Here is a 13,702-nt window from a genome sequence, read left to right on the forward strand (position 1 = left end):
CAAAGATAAAGGGGTTTTGTTACTTGTGTATTGTTTAAAATTTCTGTATTGTTATTGTTGCGTTTGCTTTGTAAGAGGGGAAAAATTGTTGTTTGGGAAAAAATTTTCAATAAAACATTTATAAAAAAAAAGAAAAAGAGACAGCCCATTAGCTCATAGGAGGTGGCCACTCAGTTCCCCATGTCTGTTTTGCCCGTCAGTGAGATCACAGCTGATCTATATCCTAACTTCAGCGACCCACCCTGGTTCACATCCCTCAACACCCTTGAGTCACAAAAATCTATTCATCTTATTTAAAGTTGTTCATTGAGCTGACGTATATTATTTTTTTGTAGGACAGTCTTTTACCCTTCTACCAGCCTTTGTGAGGTTTGATAAGTGCAGATCTTAGTGATTTATTACAGGATGCTTGTGTTTGACCGAGGGACTTGCCTAACCAGTACCATTACTGGAGTTAGAGACTGCAGAGAGATCATTGTATGTTTAACAGGATCTGGATGCAGCTAGCTTTGTATCATGTTCAAATATGTATCATTTATTTTGTACACATTCAATGGGAATCTCCTGGATTGAGAGCCACCCTAGTGATGAACCAATGATGTTTATTCAAACATTATCAATTGACTGCTTCCCCATCCCATAAACAAAGCCGCTTGTATTAAAGAAACCACTAGCCATTGGTTCCTGAAGGAGGAAACAGCTAAAGAGGGTGGAAGAGAAATGGCATAAATCCATGACTAACAGGATTCTGGATTTATGTTCAATCTCTCTCTCTGTGGCTGTGGAGATTGTACAGCCCCATCTCTCCCAAAGTTACTGACGGTCCTGAGGAATTGATACAATTCTCATTTCAAACAACCCCCACAGTCACATCTGGATGGGTGAAGAGATTAGACCGGAATCTGCTGCTCCAGAACCAGGATGCAGGCAGGTGACCTCGGCCTGGTGGAGACTAACCTGTGTGTCAGCATGCATGCAGCACCCTGTTCCACAGCCTGGATTAAGTTCCAGAAGAGCTTTGTCTCTTTTTAAACTTTCAATCTCACGCTGTGCAGCCCTTGAAACACTGAGTTACCGTGCATTGTGTTCAAAGGTTAGGCAAAGAATACACTGTAATTTAATCAGGGTTCACAGTTGTGGTCCGATGGTGTGATAATAGGATGGATCCTGATCCTCTTGATTTCTACTGCTGGGGATGAATTGCAGGTAGGTGTACAGGCATCGCTGAGTCCCTTCCACCGAGCTGGACATCTGCGAAACAGCAATATAAAACATTAATGACCAAGCAATGCTCCGATCTCTGACAACTAATGTAGCACCGAGCACTGAATCAAACACACACTGCTGATTTATACACCACTGAATCAAACACACACTGCTGATTTAAACACCACTGAATCAAACACACACTGCTGATTTAAACACCACTGAATTAAACACACACTGCTGATTTATACACCACTGAATCAAACACACACTGCTGATTTATACACCACTGGATCAAACACACACTGCTGATTTATACACCACTGAATCAAACACACACTGCTGATTTATACACCACTGAATCAAACACACACTGCTGATTTAAACACCACTGAATCAAACACACACTGCTGATTTAAACACCACTGAATTAAACATACACTGCTGATTTATACACCACTGAATTAAACACACACTGCTGATTTATACACCACTGAATCAAACACACACTGCTGATTTAAACACCACTGAATTAAACACACACTGCTGATTTATACACCACTGAATCAAACACACACTGCTGATTTATACACCACTGAATTAAACACAAACTGCTGATTTATACACCACTGAATCAAACACACACTGCTGATTTAAACACCACTGAATCAAACACACACTGCTGATTTAAACACCACTGAATCAAACACACACTGCTGATTTATACACCACTGAATCAAACACACACTGCTGATTTAAACGCCACTGAATCAAACACACACTGCTGATTTATACACCAATGAATCAAACACACACTGCTGATTTATACACCACTGAATTAAACATACACTGCTGGTTTATACACCACTGAATCAAACACACACTGCTGATTTAAACACCACTGAATCAAACACACACTGCTGATTTAAACACCACTGAATCAAACACACACTGCTGATTTAAACACCACTGAATCAAACACACACTGCTGATTTATGCACCACTGAATCAAACACACACTGCTAATTTATACACCAATGAATCAAACACACACTGCTGATTTAAGCACCACTGAATCAAACACACACTGCTGATTTATACACCACTGAATCAAACACACACTGCTGATTTATACACCACTGAATCAAACACACACTGCTGATTTATACACCACTGAATCAAAAACACACAGCTGATTTATACACCACTGAATCAAACACACACTGCTGATTTATACACCACTGAATCAAACACACACTGCTGATTTATACACCACTGAATCAAACACACACTGCTGATTTAAACACCACTGAATCAAACACACACTGCTGATTTATACACCACTGAATCAAACACACACTGCTGATTTAAACACCACTGAATCAAACACACACTGCTGATTTAAACACCACTCAATCAAACACACACTGCTGATTTATACACCACTGAATCAAACACACACTGCTGATTTAAACGCCACTGAATCAAACACACACTGCTGATTTATACACCAATGAATCAAACACACACTGCTGATTTATACACCACTGAATTAAACATACACTGCTGGTTTATACACCACTGAATCAAACACACACTGCTGATTTAAACACCACTGAATCAAACACACACTGCTGATTTAAACACCACTGAATCAAACACACACTGCTGATTTAAACACCACTGAATCAAACACACACTGCTGATTTATACACCACTGAATCAAACACACACTGCTAATTTATACACCAATGAATCAAACACACACTGCTGATTTAAGCACCACTGAATCAAACAAACACTGCTGATTTATACACCACTGAATCAAACACACACTGCTGATTTATACACCACTGAATCAAACACACACTGCTGATTTATACACCACTGAATCAAACACACACTGCTGATTTAAACACCACTGAATCAAACACACACTGCTGATTTATACACCACTGAATCAAACACACACTGCTGATTTAAACACCACTGAATCAAACACACACTGCTGATTTATACACCAATGAATCAAACACACACTGCTGATTTATACACCACTGAATTAAACATACACTGCTGGTTTATACACCACTGAATCAAACACACACTGCTGATTTAAACACCACTGAATCAAACACACACTGCTGATTTAAACACCACTGAATCAAACACACACTGCTGATTTAAACACCACTGAATCAAACACACACTGCTGATTTATGCACCACTGAATCAAACACACACTGCTAATTTATCCACCAATGAATCAAACACACACTGCTGATTTAAGCACCACTGAATCAAACACACACTACTGATTTATACACCACTGAATCAAACACACACTGCTGATTTATACACCACTGAATCAAACACACACTGCTGATTTATACACCACTGAATCAAAAACACACTGCTGATTTATACACCACTGAATCAAACACACACTGCTGATTTATACACCACTGAATCAAACACACACTGCTGATTTATACACCACTGAATCAAACACACACTGCTGATTTAAACACCACTGAATCAAACACACACTGCTGATTTATACACCACTGAATCAAACACACACTGCTGATTTAAACACCACTGAATCAAACACACACTGCTGATTTAAACACCACTCAATCAAACACACACTGCTGATTTATACACCACTGAATCAAACACACACTGCTGATTTAAACGCCACTGAATCAAACACACACTGCTGATTTATACACCAATGAATCAAACACACACTGCTGATTTATACACCACTGAATTAAACATACACTGCTGGTTTATACACCACTGAATCAAACACACACTGCTGATTTAAACACCACTGAATCAAACACACACTGCTGATTTAAACACCACTGAATCAAACACACACTGCTGATTTAAACACCACTGAATCAAACACACACTGCTGATTTATACACCACTGAATCAAACACACACTGCTAATTTATACACCAATGAATCAAACACACACTGCTGATTTAAGCACCACTGAATCAAACACACACTGCTGATTTATACACCACTGAATCAAACACACACTGCTGATTTATACACCACTGAATCAAACACACACTGCTGATTTATACACCACTGAATGAAAAACACACTGCTGATTTATACACCACTGAATCAAACACACACTGCTGATTTATACACCACTGAATCAAACACACACTGCTGATTTAAACACCACTGAATCAAACACACACTGCTGATTTATACACCACTGAATCAAACACACACTGCTGATTTAAACACCACTAAATCAAACACACACTGCTGATTTATACACCACTGAATCAAACACACACTGCTGATTTAAACACCACTGAATCAAACACACACTTCTGATTTATACACCAATGAATCAAACACACACTGCTGATTTATACACCACTGAATCAAACACACACTGCTGATTTATACACCACTGAATCAAACACACACTGCTGATTTAAACACCACTGAATCAAACACACACTGCTGATTTATACACCACTGAATCAAACACACACTGCTGATTTAAACACCACTGAATCAAACACACACTTCTGATTTATACACCAATGAATCAAACACACACTGCTGATTTATACACCACTGAATAAAACATACACTGCTGGTTTATACACCACTGAATCAAACACACACTGCTGATTTAAACACCACTGAATCAAACACACACTGCTGATTTAAACACCACTGAATCAAACACACACTGCTGATTTAAACACCACTGAATCAAACACACACTGCTGATTTATACACCACTGAATCAAACACACACTGCTAATTTATACACCAATGAATCAAACACACACTGCTGATTTAAGCACCACTGAATCAAACACACACTGCTGATTTATACACCACTGAATCAAACACACACTGCTGATTTATACACCAATGAATCAAACACACACTGCTGATCTAAGCACCACTGAATCAAACACACACTGCTGATTTAAACACCACTGAATCAAACACACACTGCTGATTTATACACCACTGAATCAAACACACACTGCTGATTTATACACCACTGAATCAAACACACTCTGCTGATTTAAACACCACTGAATCAAACACACACTGCTGATTTATACACCACTGAATCAAACACGCACTGCTGATTTATACACCACTGAATCAAACACACACTGCTGATTTATACACCACTGAATCAAACACACACTGCTGATTTATACACCACTGAAATAAACACACACTGCTGATATAAACACCACTGAATCAAACACACACTGCTGATTTATACACCACTGAATCAAACACACACTGCTGATTTATACACCACTGAATCAAACACACACTGCTGATTTATACACCACTGAATCCAACACACACTGCTGATTTATACACCACTGAATCAAACACACACTGCTGATCTAAGCACCACTGGATCAAACACACACTGCTGATTTATACACCACTGAATCAAACACACACTGCTGATTTATACACCAATGAATCAAACACACACTGCTGATTTATACACCACTGAATCAAACACACACTGCTGATTTATACACCAATGAATCAAACACACACTGCTGATTTATACACCACTGAATCAAACACACACTGCTGATTTAAGCACCACTGAATCAAACACACACTGCTGATTTATACACCACTGAATCAAACACACACTGCTGATTTATACACCAATGAATCAAACACACACTGCTGATTTATACACCACTGAATCAAACACACACTACTGATTTATACACCAATGAATCAAACACACACTGCTGATTTAAACACCACTGAATCAAACACACACTTCTGATTTATACACCAATGAATCAAACACACACTGCTGATTTATACACCACTGAATTAAACATACACTGCTGGTTTATACACCACTGAATCAAACACACACTGCTGATTTAAACACCACTGAATCAAACACACACTGCTGATTTAAACACCACTGAATCAAACACACACTGCTGATTTAAACACCACTGAATCAAACACACACTGCTGATTTATACACCACTGAATCAAACACACACTGCTAATTTATACACCAATGAATCAAACACACACTGCTGATTTAAGCACCACTGAATCAAACACACACTGCTGATTTATACACCACTGAATCAAACACACACTGCTGATTTATACACCAATGAATCAAACACACACTGCTGATTTATACACCAATGAATCAAACACACACTGCTGATCTAAGCACCACTGAATCAAACACACACTGCTGATTTAAACACCACTGAATCAAACACACACTGCTGATTTATACACCACTGAATCAAACACACACTGCTGATTTATACACCACTGAATCAAACACACTCTGCTGATTTAAACACCACTGAATCAAACACACACTGCTGATTTATACACCACTGAATCAAACACGCACTGCTGATTTATACACCACTGAATCAAACACACACTGCTGATTTATACACCACTGAATCAAACACACACTGCTGATTTATACACCACTGAAATAAACACACACTGCTGATATAAACACCACTGAATCAAACACACACTGCTGATTTATACACCACTGAATCAAACACACACTGCTGATTTATACACCACTGAATCAAACACGCACTGCTGATTTATACACCACTGAATCAAACACACACTGCTGATTTATACACCACTGAATCAAACACACACTGCTGATTTATACACCACTGAAATAAACACACACTGCTGATATAAACACCACTGAATCAAACACACACTGCTGATTTATACACCACTGAATCAAACACACACTGCTGATTTATACACCACTGAATCAAACACACACTGCTGATTTATACACCACTGAATCCAACACACACTGCTGATTTATACACCACTGAATCAAACACACACTGCTGATCTAAGCACCACTGGATCAAACACACACTGCTGATTTATACACCACTGAATCAAACACACACTGCTGATTTATACACCAATGAATCAAACACACACTGCTGATTTATACACCACTGAATCAAACACACACTGCTGATTTATACACCAATGAATCAAACACACACTGCTGATTTATACACCACTGAATCAAACACACACTGCTGATTTAAGCACCACTGAATCAAACACACACTGCTGATTTATACACCACTGAATCAAACACACACTGCTGATTTATACACCAATGAATCAAACACACACTGCTGATTTATACACCACTGAATCAAACACACACTACTGATTTATACACCAATGAATCAAACACACACTGCTGATTTAAACACCACTGAATCAAACACACACTTCTGATTTATACACCAATGAATCAAACACACACTGCTGATTTATACACCACTGAATTAAACATACACTGCTGGTTTATACACCACTGAATCAAACACACACTGCTGATTTAAACACCACTGAATCAAACACACACTGCTGATTTAAACACCACTGAATCAAACACACACTGCTGATTTAAACACCACTGAATCAAACACACACTGCTGATTTATACACCACTGAATCAAACACACACTGCTAATTTATACACCAATGAATCAAACACACACTGCTGATTTAAGCACCACTGAATCAAACACACACTGCTGATTTATACACCACTGAATCAAACACACACTGCTGATTTATACACCAATGAATCAAACACACACTGCTGATCTAAGCACCACTGAATCAAACACACACTGCTGATTTAAACACCACTGAATCAAACACACACTGCTGATTTATACACCACTGAATCAAACACACACTGCTGATTTATACACCACTGAATCAAACACACTCTGCTGATTTAAACACCACTGAATCAAACACACACTGCTGATTTATACACCACTGAATCAAACACGCACTGCTGATTTATACACCACTGAATCAAACACACACTGCTGATTTATACACCACTGAATCAAACACACACTGCTGATTTATACACCACTGAAATAAACACACACTGCTGATATAAACACCACTGAATCAAACACACACTGCTGATTTATACACCACTGAATCAAACACACACTGCTGATTTATACACCACTGAATCAAACACACACTGCTGATTTATACACCACTGAATCAAACACACACTGCTGATTTATACACCACTGAATCAAACACACACTGCTGATCAAAGCACCACTGGATCAAACACACACTGCTGATTTATACACCACTGAATCAAACACACACTGCTGATTTATACACCAATGAATCAAACACACACTGCTGATTTGTACACCACTGAATCAAACACACACTGCTGATTTATACACCAATGAATCAAACACACACTGCTGATTTATACACCACTGAATCAAACACACACTGCTGATTTAAGCACCACTGAATCAAACACACACTGCTGATTTATACACCACTGAATCAAACACACACTGCTGATTTATACACCAATGAATCAAACACACACTGCTGATTTATACACCACTGAATCAAACACACACTACTGATTTATACACCAATGAATCAAACACACACTGCTGATTTATACACCACTGAGTCAAACACACACTGCTGATTCATACACCAATGAATCAAACACACACTGCAGATTTATACACCACTGAATCAAACACACACTACTGATTTATACACCACTGAATCAAACACACACTACTGATTTATACACCAATGAATCAAACACACACTGCTGATTTATACACCACTGAATCAAACACACACTGCTGAGTTATACACCACTGAATCAAACACACACTGCTGATTTATACACCACTGAATCAAACACACACTGCTGATTTATACACCACTGAATCAAACACACACTGCTGATTTAAGCACCACTGAATTAAACACACACTGCTGATTTATACACCACTGAATCAAACACACACTGCTGATTTATACACCACTGAATCAAACACACACTGCTGATTTATACACCACTGAATCAAACACGCACTGCTGATTTATACACCACTGAATCAAACACACACTGCTGATTTATACACCACTGAATCAAACACACACTGCTGATTTATACACCACTGAAATAAACACACACTGCTGATATAAACACCACTGAATCAAACACACACTGCTGATTTATACACCACTGAATCAAACACACACTGCTGATTTATACACCACTGAATCAAACACACACTGCTGATTTATACACCACTGAATCAAACACACACTGCTGATTTATACACCACTGAATCAAAAACACACTGCTGATCTAAGCACCACTGGATCAAACACACACTGCTGATTTATACACCACTGAATCAAACACACACTGCTGATTTATACACCACTGAATTAAACACAAACTGCTGATTTATACACCACTGAATCAAACACACACTGCTGATTTATACACCACTGAATTAAACACACACTGCTGATTTATACACCACTGAATTAAACACACACTGCTGATTTAAACACCACTGAATCAAACACACACTGCTGATTTAAACACCACTGAATTAAACATACACTGCTGATTTATACACCACTGAATTAAACACACACTGCTGATTTATACACCACTGAATCAAACACACACTGCTGATTTAAACACCACTGAATCAAACACACACTGCTGATTTATACACCACTGAATCAAACACACACTGCTGATTTATACACCACTGAATCAAACACACACTGCTGATTTATACACCACTGAATCAAACACACACTGCTGATTTATACACCACTGAATCAAACACACACTGCTGATTTAAACACCACTGAATCAAACACACACTGCTGATTTATACACCACTGAATCAAACACACACTGCTGATTTAAACGCCACTGAATCAAACACACACTGCTGATTTATACACCAATGAATCAAACACACACTGCTGATTTATACACCACTGAATTAAACATACACTGCTGGTTTATACACCACTGAATCAAACACACACTGCTGATTTAAACACCAATGAATCAAACACACACTGCTGATTTAAACACCACTGAATCAAACACACACTGCTGATTTAAACACCACTGAATCAAACACACACTGCTGATTTATACACCACTGAATCAAACACACACTGCTAATTTATACACCAATGAATCAAACACACACTGCTGATTTAAGCACCACTGAATCAAACACACACTGCTGATTTATACACCACTGAATCAAACACACACTGCTGATTTATACACCACTGAATCAAACACACACTGCTGATTTAAACGCCACTGAATCAAACACACACTGCTGATTTATACACCAATGAATCAAACACACACTGCTGATTTATACACCACTGAATTAAACATACACTGCTGGTTTATACACCACTGAATCAAACACACGCTGCTGATTTATACACCACTGAATCAAACACACACTGCTGATTTATACACCACTGAATCAAACACACACTGCTGATTTATACATCACTGAATTAAACATACACTGCTGATTTATACACCAATGAATCAAACACACACTGCTGATTTATACACCACTGAATCAAACACACACTGCTGATTTATACACCACTGAATCAAACACACACTGCTGATTTATACACCACTGAATCAAACACACACTGCTGATCAAAGCACCACTGGATCAAACACACACTGCTGATTTATACACCACTGAATCAAACACACACTGCTGATTTATACACCACTGAATCAAACACACACTGCTGATTTATACACCACTGAATCAAACACACACTGCTGATTTATACACCAATGAATCAAACACACACTGCTGATTTATACACCACTGAATCAAACACACACTGCTGATTTATACACCAATGAATCAAACACACACTGCTGATTTATACACCACTGAATCAAACACACACTGCTGATTTAAGCACCACTGAATCAAACACACACTGCTGATTTATACACCACTGAATCAAACACACACTGCTGATTTATACACCAATGAATCAAACACACACTGCTGATTTATACACCACTGAATCAAACACACACTACTGATTTATACACCAATGAATCAAACACACACTGCTGATTTATACACCACTGAGTCAAACACACACTGCTGATTTATACACCAATGAATCAAACACACACTGCAGATTTATACACCACTGAATCAAACACACACTACTGATTTATACACCACTGAATCAAACACACACTACTGATTTATACACCAATGAATCAAACACACACTGCTGATTTATACACCACTGAATCAAACACACACTGCTGAGTTATACACCACTGAATCAAACACACACTGCTGATTTATACACCACTGAATCAAACACACACTGCTGATTTATACACCACTGAATCAAACACACACTGCTGATTTAAGCACCACTGAATTAAACACACACTGCTGATTTATACACCACTGAATCAAACACACACTGCTGATTTATACACCACTGAATCAAACACACACTGCTGATTTATACACCACTGAATCAAACACGCACTGCTGATTTATACACCACTGAATCAAACACACACTGCTGATTTATACACCACTGAATCAAACACACACTGCTGATTTATACACCACTGAAATAAACACACACTGCTGATATAAACACCACTGAATCAAACACACACTGCTGATTTATACACCACTGAATCAAACACACACTGCTGATTTATACACCACTGAATCAAACACACACTGCTGATTTATACACCACTGAATCAAACACACACTGCTGATTTATACACCACTGAATCAAACACACACTGCTGATCTAAGCACCACTGGATCAAACACACACTGCTGATTTATACACCACTGAATCAAACACACACTGCTGATTTATACACCACTGAATTAAACACAAACTGCTGATTTATACACCACTGAATCAAACACACACTGCTGATTTATACACCACTGAATTAAACACACACTGCTGATTTATACACCACTGAATTAAACACACACTGCTGATTTAAACACCACTGAATCAAACACACACTGCTGATTTAAACACCACTGAATTATACATACACTGCTGATTTATACACCACTGAATTAAACACACACTGCTGATTTATACACCACTGAATCAAACACACACTGCTGATTTAAACACCACTGAATCAAACACACACTGCTGATTTATACACCACTGAATCAAACACACACTGCTGATTTATACACCACTGAATCAAACACACACTGCTGATTTATACACCACTGAATCAAACACACACTGCTGATTTATACACCACTGAATCAAACACACACTGCTGATTTAAACACCACTGAATCAAACACACACTGCTGATTTATACACCACTGAATCAAACACACACTGCTGATTTAAACGCCACTGAATCAAACACACACTGCTGATTTATACACCAATGAATCAAACACACACTGCTGATTTATACACCACTGAATTAAACATACACTGCTGGTTTATACACCACTGAATCAAACACACACTGCTGATTTAAACACCACTGAATCAAACACACACTGCTGATTTAAACACCACTGAATCAAACACACACTGCTGATTTAAACACCACTGAATCAAACACACACTGCTGATTTATACACCACTGAATCAAACACACACTGCTAATTTATACACCAATGAATCAAACACACACTGCACATTTAAGCACCACTGAATCAAACACACACTGCTGATTTATACACCACTGAATCAAACACACACTGCTGATTTATACACCACTGAATCAAACACACACTGCTGATTTATACACCACTGAATCAAAAACACACTGCTGATTTATACACCACTGAATCAAACACACACTGCTGATTTATACACCACTGAATTAAACATACACTGCTGATTTATACACCACTGAATTAAACACACACTGCTGATTTATACACCACTGAATCAAACACACACTGCTGATTTAAACACCACTGAATCAAACACACACTGCTGATTTATACACCACTGAATCAAACACACACTGCTGATTTATACACCACTGAATCAAACACACACTGCTGATTTATACACCACTGAATCAAACACACACTGCTGATTTATACACCACTGAATCAAACACACACTGCTGATTTAAACACCACTGAATCAAACACACAGTGCTGATTTATACACCACTGAATCAAACACACACTGCTGATTTAAACGCCACTGAATCAAACACACACTGCTGATTTATACACCAATGAATCAAACACACACTGCTGATTTATACACCACTGAATTAAACATACACTGCTGGTTTATACACCACTGAATCAAACACACACTGCTGATTTATACACCACTGAATCAAACACACAGTGCTGATTTATACACCACTGAATCAAACACACACTGCTGATTTATACACCACTGAATTAAACATACACTGCTGATTTATACACCAATGAATCAAACACACACTGCTGATTTATACACCACTGAATCAAACACACACTGCTGATTTATACACCAC

At 38.2% G+C, this 13,702-nt stretch overlaps 1 protein-coding gene across 2 annotated transcripts in view; it reads right to left on the minus strand.

The window, feature by feature from the left end:
- Nucleotides 1–554: 554 nt before the first annotated feature.
- LOC140397942 (HEPACAM family member 2-like) overlaps nucleotides 555–13,702 on the minus strand; it is a 36,132-nt gene continuing 22,984 nt past the window's right edge. For both annotated transcript variants that reach the window (XM_072486200.1, XM_072486199.1), the window contains exon 7: nucleotides 555–1,251. In XM_072486200.1, the coding sequence (XP_072342301.1) occupies nucleotides 1,129–1,251 (123 nt within the window). In that variant the 3' untranslated portion in view covers nucleotides 555–1,128. The remainder of the gene's footprint in view (nucleotides 1,252–13,702) is intronic.

This window comes from Scyliorhinus torazame, chromosome 21, assembly GCF_047496885.1.
Source record: "Scyliorhinus torazame isolate Kashiwa2021f chromosome 21, sScyTor2.1, whole genome shotgun sequence".
NCBI lineage: Eukaryota > Metazoa > Chordata > Chondrichthyes > Carcharhiniformes > Scyliorhinidae > Scyliorhinus > Scyliorhinus torazame.